General features: G+C 47.1%; 1 protein-coding gene across 2 annotated transcripts in view; it reads right to left on the bottom strand.

Moving 5' to 3' along the window:
- Window positions 1-17,787, bottom strand: part of SRRM3 (serine/arginine repetitive matrix 3) — a 104,331-nt gene that overhangs the window by 15,632 nt on the left and 70,912 nt on the right. The window contains exons 7-12 of one of the 2 annotated variants that reach the window (XM_081890384.1): window positions 13,786-13,815; window positions 12,996-13,064; window positions 11,667-11,702; window positions 9,951-10,019; window positions 8,511-8,615; window positions 6,257-6,434 (exon numbers count right to left, since the gene is read on the bottom strand). In XM_081890384.1, coding sequence (XP_081746510.1) covers window positions 6,257-6,434; window positions 8,511-8,615; window positions 9,951-10,019; window positions 11,667-11,702; window positions 12,996-13,064; window positions 13,786-13,815 — 487 coding nt within the window. The remainder of the gene's footprint in view (window positions 1-6,256; window positions 6,435-8,510; window positions 8,616-9,950; window positions 10,020-11,666; window positions 11,703-12,995; window positions 13,065-13,785; window positions 13,816-17,787) is intronic. The other variant, XM_081890385.1, reaches the window with a different exon arrangement.

Raw genomic sequence — 17,787 nt, 5'->3', positions numbered from 1 at the left:
GGTTGAAAACACACAAATTAGACGTCTGTAAGACGTGATTGTACTGTACTGCAAACCAACACCACCCGCTGCCTTAGATTGTATATATTCAATGTCATTTTAAACATCTTTTCACTTCCATCGAAATCCCCTTGGATGTTGTTGCCTATAGATAAAGGCTCCATGTATATACAGTTGTACCTCGGAAGTCGAATGCTTTGCGAGATGAACGTTTTGGCTCCTGAATGCTGCAAACCTAGAAATGATTGTTCCGGTTTGTGAATGTTCTTTGGAACCTGAACGTCCGTTGCAGCTTCCGATTGGCTGCAGGAGCAATTGGTTCACAAACATTTTATAAGTCAAACAGACTTCTGGAAGAGCTTCCGTTCAGCTTCCGAGGCATGACTGTATAAAGAGAGAGGATTTTGCTGCCAAAATTCAGTGACCACTGTAACTGGAACTGTCTTTTTAACACCATCTACAAAACTCATAACCACCCATGTGATCAAGGCAGAGGAAAGATAATTCCAATTGTATGGAGAGTCTCCCTCAGCTTTAGTGAATTTACTTTGGCAATAACAATTAAATGGCTTTCATAGTAAGCCGTCTTAATAATAATAATAATAATAATATCACAAAAAGGAAATCAAATCAGCTGGATATGACTGTACCATTTATGGAAACAAACACAAGATCGAAGAGCAGAAAAAACACACAGAAATGCATTCTAACAACAGAACGAGGATTATTATTTTTAAAGAAATTAAATAAATTTCCATGGGGGGAAAAAGGATAAGAGAAGCATGACTTTGTAGCTAATTGTAAGAAAATAAATAAAAATTGTACAGAGCCACCAAAAATAGACAAGCGTTAGGAGATAGACAGAGAGAGAGAGAGGAAGAGAGAGAGAGGAAGAAAGAGAGAGAGAAGATAGAAAAAAATCACATTTAATCAAACTACGGTGCTTTTCAACAGGCTGATCTGTAGAAGTGAACGTGCGGAGGGAGAGAAATACCTACCTTCGGAGTGGTGAGGAATGCAATAATAAAAAAAGAAATGGTAATCTCCACATTTGGAGGGCAGAATGGGGAAAAAGACAACGACTCTTTAGTAACGTGCTTCAGACCCCTTTTGCTAATCAACTTTTGCTTTGCTTTGACCACACTTTGGATTTCAGGCGCCATTCACACCATAAATTTAAAGCACTATGGTACCAATTCAAAGACTTATGGTTTCCCCCAAAGCATTCTGGGAGCTGCAGTTCATTATGGGGCTGCTGAGAGTTGCTGGGAGGCCCCTATTCCCCTCGCAGAGTGTACTATGGTACCATTTTAAACAGTCATGGCTCCCCGCAAGGAATTCTGGGAGCCATAGTTTGTTAAGGGCTGTTTGGGAGCCCCTCCATTCACCTCACAGAGCTACTGTTTCCAGAGAAGTCAAACAATCAATCCCTCTTCACAGGGAACTCTGGGAATTGTAGCCCTGTGAGGGGAACAGGGGTCTCCTAAAAATGCCCATCACCTTTAACCAACACCTACAGTTCCCAGAATCCTTTGGGGGAAGCCACAACCATTCTGAGTGGTGTTAATAGTTGCTTTAAATTTATGGTGCAAACGTGGCCTTGGTCAGTTCAGGCAGCCATCATTCTTCATTTTTGTTTAAATTAAAAAAAAATATATGCATATGGATAACCAGTAGTTGTCTAAATAGCGGCAGCCATCGGAAAATAAAACAATTTAAAAAGTTTCTCTGTAACATTTAAATATTTTTGAAAGGAAAAAAAAAGTCCCAAAGATCATGCGAGAAAGGAAGCGGATGAAGGCAGAAAATGTCAAGTTGGGGGTGGGGGTGGGAATCTGTTTGTATTGGGATAAGCTAGAAGGGGCCCCGTTGAAAGAGGGAGAAATTGTAAAGTGTGTACATGAGAGGGCGAGGAGGAGGAGGAAAGAGGAGCTGAGAAACAGAGAGAGAGAAATAGAGAGAGAGAGAAAGAGAAATAGATATAGAGTACCACCAAGGAAGCCCACCGGCATGAAAATATGGCATGAAAATTGAAACCACCTTTTTAAAAGGGAAGTCAACTTCATTTGAGTTTGATTCTACTCAGGGATAACTCAAAATGTTTTGAAGCAGAGAAGCAAATGCTGCCCACCCACCCGTTGCCAGACCCTGTGAGCATCACCTAAGGCCCTTCTGCAAGTACCTCCTACATGGGAGGTCTGGAGGGTGGCAACACGAAAAAAGGCCTTTTTGGTGGTGGCTCCCCTGTTTGCGCAATACTGTCCTCAGGGAGGCTCTCCTGGTGCCATCATTGGCCTCATCAAGTGGGTGGGATGTTTTAATCCTGCCTTTTAAAAATAGTATTGTCTTTTAGATACGCCTTCATTGTGTGATAAGTCACTCTGCATGACGTTTGTAAAAACAAACAAACAACCCAACTAATAATTTATTGATATTATTATTATTATATACAATAATTAAATATCAATAAGAAGAAGTCTAAGTCAAGGTATCTAGTGTACTCAAGGCCAGCAGAGGTATTTTGGGAGCTGCGACAGAATATCCCACTAGCATCCCTCCTGATTACCTGGCAGTAAAAATAGAAGAAGAAAATAGTGAACAACTGGCAATTTGCTGCCTTTTCATGACACCAAATCTGCTGCCTGAGGTGCCTGCCTCACTCTGCTCAATGGTAGAGCTGGCCTTGATACTATTTCTTTCCCCCCTGCATCCTAGCCTGCAGAATTTATTTCCTATGGGCCCAGGGAATGGGATGTATGAGAAGGTAAAAACCCTGCTTGAAACCATGGAGACTTGCTGCCAATCCCCATCGATGATACTGAGCTATGTGGACCAATGGTCTGGTTCAATATGAGGCAGCTTCCTGTGTTCCTAGGAGACAGAGGTGCCAGCTTGCGATTGGAGGAGCCATCATCACATGTGCAATATCCCGACGTCATGAGTGTGACATCAGAACGTTGGGAGGAGTTCGGCTCCTCCTCTTCCTCTCTTGGCACTGCCACCGGTTGGAAGCTACTTCGACCCTCCTTCCTTCTGCGGCTGGAGGAGGACTATGATCAGTTCCACTCTTCAGTTCCATGTTTTTAGGGCATGGGGGGCAGCCCCTATCCCCAAAATATAGGGGGATCCAAAAGGGCTTGGCCCCTAGGAGCCAGCGCCCCTGCTAGGAGAAGTTCTCTGTTTTCTGACACAAGAGGAAAACCCTTGTCTTACATCAGGGATGGGAAACCTGCGGTCCTCTGGAAGTCGCTGGACTCTAAACATGAACCCTAACCTGGCTCCCATCAACTCTGGCCACTGGGGTTTATGGGAATTGTAGTCTAGATACATCTACCACCCCATCGTATATGTTGCTAACCACCTGGGCTTTTCTAAGAGTACTGAGATTAAAAAATAATGATAATTTAAGACTTCGGATGGATTAATTGGGGGCAACAAATACTCCTTTTTAATCTAAATAGTTGGTTGACTAAAATGTAGTGGCTGACACAATGATAACCAGGGGTTTTTCCCCCAGTTCTGGCACCTCTCAGGTGGGCACCATTATAAGAGAACAAGGGAGGTGTTCTCTTTTTCTAGAAAAAATAGCACAGATGATATTAATTCTAGTATCAAACTGGCCTGATAATTTTCTCATTTTCTTTACAGGCATAGCACCAGATTAGTTTGGGGGTTTTATTTGAGCCACCTCAAACCCATCACTTTCTGTGGGAGAGGGAAATGGAGCTTTCTGCTTTGCCTCAGATAATATTTAAAAAAAGGAAAAGGAAACTACACAGTTATCTTCCCTTTTAAATGTGAAATTTAACAGACAACAGAGTTCAATGGTTGTAAAGAACTAAAGAAAGACGTCTGTGCATTTCTTAATTGGCCAGGAGGGTTCCACACTTACACACACAAAGAAACGAAACGGAAGGGGAAAATTGTAATAATAATAATAATGATAATAATAGAAGAAATAATATTTATTTTCTAGATCCACATGACAACAATGGAAGAAAAAGAAAAAGAGAAAGATATAGTTTGCATTTCTGTACATTACAAAAAGGGAAGAAAACAAGAAAGAAAATGCAGGAATCCGAAAGGCATACCCCAGTCGCCCTCCCGCCCAGTCCCCAGATTTCTGCCGAGCAAGAAATTGAACTTTTATATTACCACATTTCGAACGGGAGGCTAAAGAAAAACACAGATTGGGATTAAAAATGAAAAATAAAATAAAAGTTGCACAGGACAGCAGGAGCCGCAATTGACAACCAAAGGAAACGTGTGTTGACTCGAGTATTATCAGGGAATTTGGAGAAAAGCTGGCTCTATTATTCATTTCCCGAAGCATTAAAATACATTCTGCTTTGTTTCCCACACTTCTGAGACATGAAGCGCACTGTACGACTAGTTTTAGAGTGTGAGAGAGGAAACAACCCCTGTTCACAAGAGTGCTCATCTCGGACGCCTCTGTGTGAGTTGCTGTTCTGGGAGTGAATTTTCAGAGGACACAATTGTGCTGATGGATCCAGTCACACATGTAAGCCCGGAGTCATAACTGACTCCAAAGCCAGTTTGGGGAAAATGAGTCCGAGGGAAGGGGGAATGATCCACCCAACACCAGAACAGTGACTCATGCAGAGACCCAGGCAACTCCTTGGTGTCTTTCACATTCTTCCCTGACACACTGTATGGCAATCCCTGGATTAGGAAACTTTGTGCAGGGATGCAGCCCTCCTCCAGATGTTGTTGAGCTACAATTCCCATCAGCCCCAGCCAGCATGGCCAGTGGTCAGGGATGGTGGGAGTTAGAATCCATCAACACCCTGGGGGGGGGTGTCACAGAGCCCTCACCTTTCATTTAATGCCACCTTTTTTTGAACTGGGGCAGGGCAGGGGGAAAGGCTCACATAGAGATGAATAATGGAATAAACAAACTACAGTGATTTGGGGTGTGCAGAAAAAAGAGGTAGAATCACATGGTTAGGAAAATAAATAAAAATGTGTATATATGTTGTTTATATTTTTTTATAAAAAAAGAGGGAGAAAGAGACGGCTGAGGAGAAAGAGACAATGGAATGAATAAACTTAGAGTGGACTGGCCTAGCAAACTCTCTGGGGAAGACTGTACCAGGAATTCCTTCCTTTCAAGATGCTCAGAAATTTGGAGGTAAAATGGCAGGTGGAGGGGCAGGAGAATGGAGAGAGGTAATCCTAATGGAGAATGCTTAAACTGAAAGAACTCATCTTGTTTTGAAGCATTTATACCATGGGGAGGGCTGCTTTCAGGGTGGGGAAGCCTGGAATTGGCTGTAGGTGATATTGCATTAAAACACAAACTGAATCCATTCCTTCCCCATCTCTGCTCTTTAAAGGCACGGTGCTGTTGTCAAGCTAAGCCATGGAGGGCATCGCTTCCTAGTCATAGGAAGCTGCCTTAAACCAAGTGTGACCTTGATCCATCTAGCTAAATATTGCCCACACTGACTGGCAGCAGCTCTCCAGCAGGGTCTCCAGCAGGCATCTTTGAGACGCCAGGGATTCAGCCTGCGATGGTCTGTGCAAAACGTGTGCTCTACCACCAAACTACAGCCTGTTCCTGCCTTCGAACAGCTTACATGTGGGTAAAAAAAAAAAGCAAAAAGACTCCCAGCAATAGCCAGGATCGGGACCTTTCCTGCGGACCACAAACAGGCAGTGAGAGGTGGTGATAAAAGCATGGAGAGAAGTATGGAAGCCTTTGGCGTACAGACCCAAATCCTCGGACCTGAAAACATTTGGCGATGGACTTTTGTCTCAATGCTACTCCTCAAAAAGATCTCAGCAAAGTGCTTCCTGGACTCAGAGAACTGCAGAATTGGAAGGGACCCAAAGGGTCATCTAGCCCAAATTCTACCATCGAGTTACCCCAATGCAGATGTAGCACATGAGTGTCTGATGAAAGGGGAAAGAGACGGAGAAGGAGGGAGGGAGAGAAGTTCCAGAGCAACCCCCCAGCCCTCCGGATGCTGTGGGGCTGCAGGTCCCATCGTCCCCAACCATTGGCCATGCTGGCTATTGGGAGTTGGAGTCCAGCAGCACCTGAAAGCCTGGCTTGGAGGAGCATCTTCTCCTTAGCCTTCCCCATCCGCCACGCTTTGAGCAAAACGCCTAAGAGGAGGGAGCAACGTGAGATGGGGCAGAGCCGATCTGGGGAGGAAAGGTGGGGCGGCGGCAGCTGGGGAAGGTGGGGTTGGATTGAACCCTGAGAAAAGCAAACCCCAAAGGTCCATACCTCCTGTTTCTTCTCCAAGAGGGCGCCGTGGCTATGGCGGCCGTTCTGGGCACCGCCCTTGTGCCCGTTTTGGTGAGGCGTGGCTGATCGGCTGTGGCCGGTACAGGAGGAGGAGGGGCTCTGGCTGGACTGGTGGCTGCTGCCCTTCTGGGCATCCTCTCTGTACTTGGGACTCAGTCTGCAAGCAAAGGGGAGGACAGAAAGGGTTGGTCAGCGGATATGTAGGCCTCCATGAGACTGTTGCTCTCTTTCCCAGAAGGATTTATTGTAAGGAGAAATAGCAAGGCAGTTCCCAAACAAATAAAGGACAACAGCAATTGAAGAAGAATAACATCTATTAGGAACATAAGACAGTGTTTCCCAACCTTGGGCCTCCAGATGTTTTTGGCCTACAACTCCCATCATCCCTAGCTAGCAAGACCAGTGGTCAGGGATGATGGGAATTGTAGTTCAAAAACAGCTGGAGGCCCAAGGTTGGGAAACACTGACATAAGAAGAGTCCTCTGGATCAGGCCACTATCCTCTACTCAAAGTGGCCAACCAGCTGCTCTAACAGAAGCCAGCAAGCAAGTTGATTGGAAGCATATGGGGTAAGGCCACCAGGTAGGTTTGGCTGCAGAAGGATGTAATACAGCTAGAGAGAACCCAGACTTAACTATCCTGCTCTGATCTGGTGCAAGAGTTCACAGGGAAAGGCAGGCTGGTTGTTTCAGCACCAAGGAGAGCTCCCACTGAGAAACTTGTGCCAATATAAGAACATAAGAGCCTCTTGGATCAGGCCAAGGGCCCACCTAGACCAGCATCCTGTTCTCACAGTGGCCAACCAGTAGGAAGCCCTGACGCAGGATCCGAGCACCAGAGCCCTCTCCCCTCCTGCAGTTTCCAGGAACTGGTATTCAGAAGCATCGCCGCCTCTAACTGTGGTAGCAGAGCTAGCCTTATCCTCCTCCATGAATATATCTAATCCTCCTTTGGAGCCCCCCCCCCCAATTTGGTGGCCTTCTTTTTATCTTCCAACATTCAGCTTCATTGGAAGTCCAGAAGGTCTATTAAAGAAATACAGCTACCCATTAATTGGTTACTTCAAAACCAGATGCCTGCAATGTGCTGTATCGGTGCTTCCCTTGCACTTGATCCTGGAGCTGCAGAATGCTGCAGCATGATTGCTGACAGGAGTGAGACCCTCTCACCATAGAACACCTTTGCTCAAGGATGTGCACTAGCTGCCAGTTTGCTACTGGGCCAGGTTCAAGGTGTTACTTCTAGTAACAACTGAAAGTCCTGAACAACTTGGGAGCAGCATACCTGTAAGATCACCTTACCCCCATGTACACCCACTTGACTGCTTCCATCTGTGGAACTGGCACTGTTATGGGTGCCACAAAATACCTCTTCCACATTTGTAAGCCTACATTTTGGAACTCACTGCCTCTTGACATCAGCCAGGCGCCTTCATTGTACTCTCTTTGGCACCTGGTAAATGCATTTTTGTTTAGACAAGCCTACCCAGATATATTGGCATGTGTTTTGATCTGGTTTTTGCCTATCACTTATTCTATTTTTAAAAGCTGCTTCTACCAATGATTTCTTGCTTTATTCTTCTTTGTAGACTGCTTTAAGTCCCCCCCCTTTTTTACAATCGAGCCATATATAAACAGTACATGAATAAAAACAAAATCCAGTAATAAAAATACAGTTACCCGTTCTTAAAATACACAGTAAAACATTGAAACACCCATAATTTAAATATATACAGTGGACGCTCGGGTTGTGAACGTGATCCATGCAAGATGCACATTTGCAACCCATGTCCGCGCGTCTGCGCACGCACGGGTTGCAATTTGGTGCTTCTGTGCATGCGCATAGTGCAATTTAGCACTTCTGCAAATGCGCAACCACCGAAACCCAGAAGTAACCCGTTCCGGTACTTCTGGGTTTCGGTGGCCCGTAACCCAAAAAAGCGCAACCTGAAGCGTCTGTAACCCGAGGTATGACTGTAATAAGAACGTTCATTACAACAACATCTGTGTGAAAACAGATGTACCATTTGACATCATAGACACTAAGCAGGATCAACTCCAAAAAAAATGCACAATGGATAATATGTGGCACTTGTAACACCGCAAAACTCTGCATGTATGTTCTTTGAGTGAAAAAATCACGCACAACCCGTCCCATTTAAAGAGCTCCCCCCCCCAAGCTGTGCCTCCCCACCCCTAAACCTGGGGCCAAACCAGGCTCAAGCCCAGCCTACCTGCTTGTCAATTTGCAGTCGCTGTAATCTGAGGAGAGCGAGGCGCTCCGGGAACTGCAGCTGCTGCGCCTGTGGGACCTCCGAGTGGACGACTCGCTGTGTGACCTGGGAGAGGATGGGGAGAAGCGGGAAGGTGAGGCAGAACCCGGCACTCCAGCAGCCTGGCTGTCAGGAGCGAGCCAGCAGTAAATCACACTGTGCAAGTTGGAATTAACTCTTTGTTAGCAAAAACACAATCTGCACAGACCTGGGTGAGCACAACAGCTTATCCCTGGTAGGTCTTGCCCCATGGAGCAGATACTGAGACTGAAGGTCCTCGTCTCCCCATAGCTGCCTAAGTGCTCCAGTGTTTTCCTCAAGCAATCAGAGACTGCACCTACACACAGCTAATCTCTCCTCTCCCCTTTTCATGCCTCTCCTGGTTCTAGAAGACAAGGTGGGAGGGGAGCTTGTCGGGGCAGGAGGGGGAGGCACACATGGCTCTGCACCAGCCTGACTCCTCTCTCTCTCTTGGTCTCCCTCCTCTCCTTCTTCAACCTCTGCCTCTGATTCTGGATTTCTCTCTGCCACAGACTCCCCCAGCTCACTAAGCCCTGTTAACCCTTCACATTCTGACACCTCCTTCCAGTCCTCTCCCTCTTCTCCCTCCCACCCCATTGTCCCACCACCACTCCCCTGGTCCTCAGCCTTCTTCCCCTGGGGGCTCCCCAGCTGGTTCCCCCTACTATTCTTCTGTGTCCAATTAGTCCATGACTGTGGCTCAGGAGGAGTTCTGGGACTGCCCCCATCATGACCCAGACCCTGATTGACAGCCAGGACTTTGGCACAAAGGAAGGACCAGCTGGTGCAAGTTACAAAGAGGCTGGATTCAGATCCAGGCCTGGATGCTGAGCCTAACCATGGGTCTGGGTTCAGGAGTCTGACAGGACCTTGAGTGACCAGTTCTGAAAGCATCACACTGGCTGCTGGTGAGCTACCGGCCAAATTCAAGGTGTTAGTCCTAGAATCACAGAGTTGTAAGGGACCACCAATGGTCATCTAGTCCAACCCTCTGCAATTCAGGAATCACAACAAAAGAATCCCCAACAGGTGGTCATTCAACCTCTGTTGGAAACCCTCCAGCAAGTGAGTGTCCACCACCTTCCAAAGGAGGCTGTTCTGCTGTCAAACAGCTCTTACCATTGGAAAGCACTTCCTAATGTTTAGTCAGAATTTCCTTTCTTGTAATCTGAATCCATCCGTTTGGGTCCTGCCCTCTGGAGCAGCAGGAAACAAGCTTGCTTCACCTTCCATGAGTTATTTCAAGATGGTTAATTCCCATTTTATTTGCTTCCGGGGAGGAATTTCACTTGCAAGTAACATGGGAATAAGCATTCAACTTGTCCTATTTTCTGAGCTGTTTTCTTCTGCGGATGGGGCGCAATCCATTCTGATCCTCACCTTTTCCTGTCTTTGTTCTTCTCTTTCCTTTTGCTCTTGAGACTTCTGGACCTATGAGACAGCAGAAAACTGAACGCACATGAAAAGGGAGAGGGAGAGAGAGAGAGGAGGAGGAGGGAAACCAGACATGGGCACAGGAAGCACCAGCCTCAGCAGCCAGTTTCCCCTTCTAGAATATTTCATGGAACAGCTTCTCCAGGTGGCAAAGTGCCAAACCTGTGGCCTGCTTATCAGCCTCTCCATGGGGAGTCGACTCTTAGGAGAAGGGTCCGGAATCAGAGGGGCAGGCTATTTTCTGACCATCTAGAGAACGTTTTGCAAGTCATGACTTCTCACCTCACCATGACCCATTGCTTTATCTGCACCTTCAAATCAGCTTCCTGTGCTGAAATGAACAGGGAGGCTGTTGCAGATGAGGAGAGCTCTGTGTGCCTGCACTGAAGGCTCTTGCAGTTCATTGTTATCACTAAGTGATTATAATGTTGGTGCATTTTATGCCTTATTATATAAATTCTGGCCACCACACCCTCCCCAGCTTGCAGAGAATAGCTCTAGAGACTGTACTTCATGTAAGAACATAAGATGAGCCCTGCTGGATCAGACCGAGAGCTCACCTAATTTTTGCCATGGCCGGCTCTATCATTAGACAAAGTGAGGTAGCCGCCTCCAATGGCAGATTCTGGGTGATGTGTTTCACAGAGCTGGCAACCGTTGCCTCTGTGAATCCCATAAGCAGGGCAGGAGTGCAGTTACTTTCTCCTGCTGTTCTTCTGGTACAGTGGTGCCCCGCAAGACGAACGCCTCGCAAGACGAAAAACCCGCTAGACGAAAGGGTTTTCCGTTTTGGAGGCGCTTCGTAAGACGAATTTCCCTATGGGGTTGCTTCGCAAGACGGAAAAAATCTTGCATCCCCCCGCGGGTTTTTTTCGCTTTTTCCGCCCTTTTCTTAAGCCGCTAAGCCGCTTATCAGCTGTTCCGCTGATAAGCCGCTTAACAGCTGATCGCTGGAAGCCGCTTGACAGCTGTAGCGCTAATCCGCTAAGCTGTCAATGGGCTTGCTTCGCAAGACGAAAAAACCGCTATACGAAGAGCCTCACGGAACGGATTAATTTCGTCTTGCGAGGCACCACTGTATTCAGAGGTATGTTTTCTATGACTAGTAGTCACTGATAGCCTTTCCTTCCATAAATCTGTTCGACTCCGCTTTTAAATGCCTTTGAACTTGGTAACCACCACTTTCATAGCAGATTCCACAGGTAACCCCTGCACCCATCTGGATGTCCAAGGCTGGACTTCCTTGGTGGTGGCCCCATCATTATGGAGCGAACTCCTCCAGGAGTTCCTGGCAGGTGAAATCTTGGTGACGCCCTCCCTGGCAACTCAAGTGACCTTCCTTGTTCCCTGCAAGCCTTAGAACCCAGATCCTTTGGCCTTTTCGTGCCTGGCTATGGTGGCCTTTATGGAGCTACTTTCATGGCCCTGCACCAATTTGGTTTCTTCTGAGCTTGGCCACAAGAGACCTTGAGCCCGACAAGGGGCAAGTGGTGATTTTTTTCTAGAAAAGGGATCAAATATGGTCTTTGGCCACTAGAGGGCAGTACATAGTTTGCCTTGCTGGTCCCGGCTGAAGTGGGGGAGGAGGTAAGGAACGTGGATGTGGGATTAGGGGAGACAAAGTGTGCGGTGGGGGGAGGAATCTACACCATTAACCCTCACCTGTGCCTCCTCTTCTTACGAGAGCCAGACGCAGACCTGATGGGCAACCGGAAGAACAGAAACAAAGAGAGGAAAGGAGAGACACTGGTTGAGATGGTCCAGGAGAAAGGGTGGGGGGGAGCGCATAGCCAAATATCTCTTTCCTTGCATAAGAGCCACACCAAAGATGCAGACCCTATTCCTGAATTTTAAATTGCTGTAACCAGCCCTGAGACCTGCTGATGAAGGGTGAGCAATAAATTTAATAATAATAAATAAATTGCTCATCCAGACCATCTCAGTCCAGAATGTGGGGAGTGGGGCTGTGCAGACAACAGAAAGATTGACCATGGCCTTTACTGACAGAACCTGCAGCAACTTCTATGTAACACAGCCATATTGCCCTGTCGATTTCACTGGACTCCAATTCACAGCATCCTGCCAGAGCTGATGGGAGCTGGAGGCCGTGACAATCTCTTGCCTCTGTTAGTTCTCTGCAGCGCATTGGTCCATTCAGCCCAGTTCTAACCAGTTGTGACTGACAGTGGCACACCTCAGTTTCATGAAAAGAAAGGTCTCTTCCAATCCAGGGGCCTCCATTTAACTGGAAATGCTGGGGGGGGGGGGTCAGACCTGGGACCTTTTGCTTAAAAAAAGTATGTACTGTCCTATCAATGTGAGATTGTCTAGTGGAAGATACAGATATAAGAACAAATGAGGCTGTGTTAGACTATTGAACCACTTAGCTCAGTCGTGTCTACACCAACCAGCAGTAGCTCCCTAGGGCCCTAGCCAGAGATGTTGGGGATCGAATATAATAAAAATGGAAGGGTGTTGTCATGCTGCAGTTTGCTTGGCTGTCAACAGGTGGCGCTGCTGACTGGTGACTACAGCATGCTGACTAGTGGTGGATGGGCAGCCCAGATAAGCCATGGAGGGACAGACAGGACAGGCTGCACCAGTCCCCCAGTTGCTCTGCCTCCTCTACCTACCAGCCTGAGGGCAATTGCCTCCAGGGTCCAGATCCCTAGGCCAGCTGGCAGTGCTACTAGCCAGCTTTGGAACTGGCTGCTTGCCCAGAAGTACCCATACAAGTTTCCAAAATCCTGTCACAGTCCAGCATGACCAGCATGAAAATGGAAGCCAGGTTCTGGCTCTGTTAGTGAAGCACTTGAGATGCAAAGAGATGCTGGCAGGATTTTCAGTGCCTTCCCCCACAACCTCCCCAGTGATGCCCCTGGAGATTGAACGGGGGGCAACTTCTGCATGAAAAGCAGATGTTCTGCCAGTGAGCTATGGATCTTCCATAGGATAGGGGGAGATGAAAAGGGGGAGCCCTGAGTTCTTTACCTGTCTCTCCGATGTTTTTTCCCTGTCTTCTTCTTCTTCTCCTTCCGGACCGGGGAAGAGCTATCCCCGCTGAAAAGCAAAAAAGGACTATGTCAGTTTGTCAGGAGGAAATGGAGCTGAATCAGCATGTGGGAATGTCATAAGAAAAGGCTGCTGGATCAAGCCAATGGCCCATCTAGTCCAGGTTCCTGTTTTCACAGAGGCCAGCTAGATCATGGGTAGGCAAACTAAGGCCTGGGGACCGGATCCGGCCCATGGAGAGTCCAAGAATCAGCGTGTTTTTACATGAGTAGAATGTGTCCTTTTATTTAAAATGCATCTCTGGGTTATTTGTGGGGCACGGGAATTCGTTCATTATTATTTATTTCAAAATATAGTCCATCCCCCCACAAGGTCTGAGGGACAGTGGACTGGCCCCCTGCTGAAAAAGTTTGCTGACCCCTGAACGAGATGCTTTATATGGGAAATCTGCAAGCAGGACCTGACCACAAGATCCCTCTACCCTCCTGTGGTTTCTAGCAACTGGGAGGCAGAAGCTGAGCTGCCTTCAACTGTAGAGGCAGAGCCCTCCCCTCTATGAATTTGTCCAATTCTCTTTTGAAGCCATCCAAGGGTTAAAGGTATCCAGACCAATTAGCCCCCTTACTTTATGCGACTGCTTTTTAGGTGGCTGGGGAAACTGTGTGGGGAAAGCCATAAAAAACCAGACATCTTGGATGGGGTTCTATAAATATATGGGAAATTACAGGAAATAGATCATGTGCATGATGCAAATTCTGTTGGCACTCACCTGCGTTCAGATCCAGGTTTCCTTTTTTTGCTGAGATTGCAAGACAGGAAACAGACAAAGGAGAGGTTAAGGAGTGTCTCTCTGAAAAGAGCGGAGGATTTGTAGAACAAGGTAGACTCCTGAAATCAGGACCGGGCCGGACAAGTGTCTAACCTGGCATATTTTTAAAACCAGTAAGTAAATTACACAGGCCACATCTATCAGGACTGTGTGTGTTTTTGTGACCCTGCACAAACACAGAAAGGGTTCAATTCGACACCCAAAGAATCTCAGCTTTCTTGAGCAAGTTGCTAGTCCCTGTGGAGGTGAAAGCAGGGGTTCAGAACTTGCGGGGTTCAGAAGCATTGCCAGGGATTTGGGGTTGGAGAACTCTTGTTCCATCTGTCAAATTTGTAACCCCCCCCCCACTTTTTTTTCCTCCAAGGAGCTCAGGGCTTTCCAGTTTTATCCACACTACAGCCCTTTGAGGTAGGTCAGACCAAGAGAAAACAACATTCCTCAGACTTATACAATTTTGAAAAGGGGGGTGTTTCACAAACCTTTTTATGTTTCATGTGTCTGTTGCTTTAATTTAGCCCTGCTTAGGTGGCATTATGGGTAAGACCCACCCCAGCAGGGAGTTGGGGCGATGCTAGGTAGTACCCCCCCCCAATTTCACATGTTCCAATTTCAGTATTTAAGGAATGGCATCTGCTGTGGTCATCACCCCCACTTTTTTAACTTGTTAAATTTCACCACCTCTTACGGGGAGGAAGTAAGAAAGGGGGGACTATCTCTACTGAGTTCACATTTAAAGACAAACTTTACTTAATCCACACTTCCAGAAACAATATGTGAACGAAACACAGACACCCTTCAAAATCCACACTTCTCCCAATTTTGCAGTGCACTTCTCCAGCCAAGTAATGTGTGCCAAAATGTATTCATTTGGGTAATGTATATATAAAACGCATATACTGCAATTTTCACACCACCATATAATCTTGCTTTGTTCCCTTAAGACCACGCTTTTGCTATGAGGACATCCTCCCAATCATTCTTAAAGCGATTCATAACATTTCATTTATGCAGCCGACAATTTAATGATTTCAATTTGATGCCCCCCTCCCCTGCCCCACTTGTTGAGACATTTCTGGGGAGGGGTTGGTGGGTTGGCAAATGCTATTTTTATTTGCTTAATGGAGGTATAATAATAGAATCACAGAACTGTAGAGCTGGAAGGTGCCACGAGGTCATCTAGTTCAGCCCCCTAAAATGCAGGTCTACTTTTGCCCAATGTGGGGTTCAAACCCAAGACCCTGGGATTAAGAGTCTCATGCTCTACTGACTGAGCTATCCTGGGTAAAAGGTAAAGGGACCCCTGACCATTAGGTCCAGTCGCAGATGACTCTGGGGTTGTGGCCGAGGGAGCCGACGTACAGCTTCCGGGTCATGTGGCCAGCATGACTAAGCCGCTTCTGGCGAACCAGAGCAGCGCTTGGAAAAGCCATTTATCTTCCTGCCGGAGGGGTACCTATTTATCTACTTGCACTTTGACGTGCTTTCGAACTGCTAGGTTGGCAGGAGCAGGGACCGAGCAACGGGAGCTCACCCCGTCGTGGGGATTTAAACCGCCGACCTTCTGATCAGCAAGTCCTAGGCTCTGTGGTTTAACCCACAGTGCCACCAGCGTAATCCTGGGTAGTATGTTGCTATTATTAATACCAGGAGTTCCTGGAGGATATATGTGATCAGGATCCATCTCAAGTTGGGTTCAGGTGTGGTTTGGGGACTGAATTAGCCATAGTCACCCTAATGGATGACCTCTCTTGAGAGTGGAGTGAGGGCAGTGGGACTCTGTTTCTGCTTCTTGATCTCAGCAGCTTTAGATACCATTGGCCATGGTACCTCCCCACCTATTGGCTGAAAGCAGAGGCAACCTGTGGCCCTCCAGGACCCGTTGCCGGACTACAATTCCCATCATCCCTGACCACTGACAGAGGCAGATGGGAGGGGAACCAAATGTACCTGAAGGAGGGCTGCCACATCCCCATCCCTGCATCAAATAAGCAGCCGCTGCTGAATTGCTAACGTTTTCTATCGTACTGAGTTATAATTATAGTGATTGTCTGTAAATTATCGACGCGCGGAACCACTTGGGAGCACAATGTATTTGCAGGAAATGCAGCCTGCGAGGAGACTGACGGTGACTTTGTAACTTATTGCTACAAAGTACTGTTCTTACAGCATGGTCATCTCAAGAGGGGCTTGTTCTTCACAGCACTGAAATGTAAGGCATCTCCCAGACCCTCCAAGTGTCCCTATTTTCCAGGACAGTCCCAGATTCACAGAAGCTGTCCTGGTTTCTGATTTGATCCCAGAATGTCCTACTTTTCCTTAGGACGTCCCTATTTTTACTGGAGAAATGTTGCAGGGTATGGAGATATATGACACCCCCACCCCGCCATAGCTGTCAATGTTTCCATTTTTTAAGGGAAATTCCCTTATTCCGAATAGGATTCCTCGCAAGAAAAGGGAAAAGTTGACAGCTATGCCCCCGCCCCAAGGCAAGGAGATACAACCTTTAGAAGCCATCTGAAGGCAGCCCTGTAGAGGGAAGTTTTTTAAATGTTTTATTATGTTTTTATAGATGTTGGAAGCTGCCTGGAGTGGCTGTGGCAACCCAGTCAGATGGGCAAGGTATAACTAATAACATCATCATCATCATCATCATCATTATTGTACCTTGGGTTAAGAACTTAATTTGTTCCGGAGGTCCGTCTTAACCTGAAACTGTTCTTAACCTGAAGCACCACTTTAGCTAATGGGGCCTCCCGCTGCTGCGGCGCCGTAGCACAATTTCTGTTCTCATCCTGAAGCCAAGTTCTTAACCCGAGGTAATATTTCTGGGTTAGCGGAGCCTGTAACTTGAAGCGTCTGTAACCTGAAGCGTCTGTAACCCCAGGTACCACTGTATTATTATTATTGAATAGGGCATCCCTATTCTCGTTGGAGAAATGCTGGAGGCTGTGATCTCCCCCAGCCTGCCATTAGCAAGCCTGCCAAAATGGTTTTCTTTCTCTTTAGCTATCCCAAGCCTGATGCCAAAGCCCCCCAAATTTCCCTGTGACATCACTTCCTGTGCCCAGTTACCCAGACAACCTTCCAAATCTCCTGTCCCCTGGGTTAAGGCTTCAAAGGATTTTTGATTGAGCCCCCATAGGATGGTCCTCTGGGATGAACCCTCTCAGCCCTATGGGGAATTTATACCTATACCTATACATTATACCTATACATCATCATCTGGTTCAAGGGAGGAGACAGCGCCATTCTCGCCTGGTCCCCCCCGCTACTTTCCTCATTAGTTTCATTTCCCGCTGGCCTGGTTTAAGAAAGCCACACTCATTAAAATGTTAGCTGAGCTCTGAGGAGGAAATCATTAGCGGAGGGATCTGAAATCAGGATGGGGGGGGGGAGAGAACTGGAGGCAAAGAACGGCTGAGACCCCCGCCCTCCCCTTTCTGCACTTAGTACATCAAGGAATGGATGAGTTTCACAGTCAGGCTTGGAATACTGGCACAGCGAAGCATCAAGAAGTGTCTCTGTGCCGGGGGAAGCAGAGCCGGTCTCTGGGTTAGGGTGAACAAACTGGCAACGCCAACCGCAGGGAAGGTGTGCTGAGCCCAGAGTTCAACAGGTTATGTTGCAGGCAGGAATTGGGGCTGCACAAAGGCCTGGGAGAAATCCAAAACATGGAATCAAAAGAGTTGGAAGGGTGCCTGAGGGTCATCTAGTCCAACTCCCTGCAATGCAGGAAATATGTGGGGATCGAACTTGCAACCTTGTCATTATCAACACCACGCTCTAACCAACTGAAATAGCATTCCTGGTGCAATACGATAGGCCTCCCCACTATCTGCACTTAACAGAAACAGATGATGCCATATTGGTTCCGGCAGGATAAAATGGTCTTTATCACTTGTTTGGGTTTCAGCCCTGTTTCAAATGTGTCTGTTGTCTTTG

Source organism: Podarcis melisellensis (assembly GCF_964234715.1).
Source record: "Podarcis melisellensis genome assembly, chromosome: 15".
In the NCBI taxonomy this organism is placed as follows: domain Eukaryota; kingdom Metazoa; phylum Chordata; class Lepidosauria; order Squamata; family Lacertidae; genus Podarcis; species Podarcis melisellensis.
This window is presented reverse-complemented; position numbering and strand designations above follow the sequence as displayed.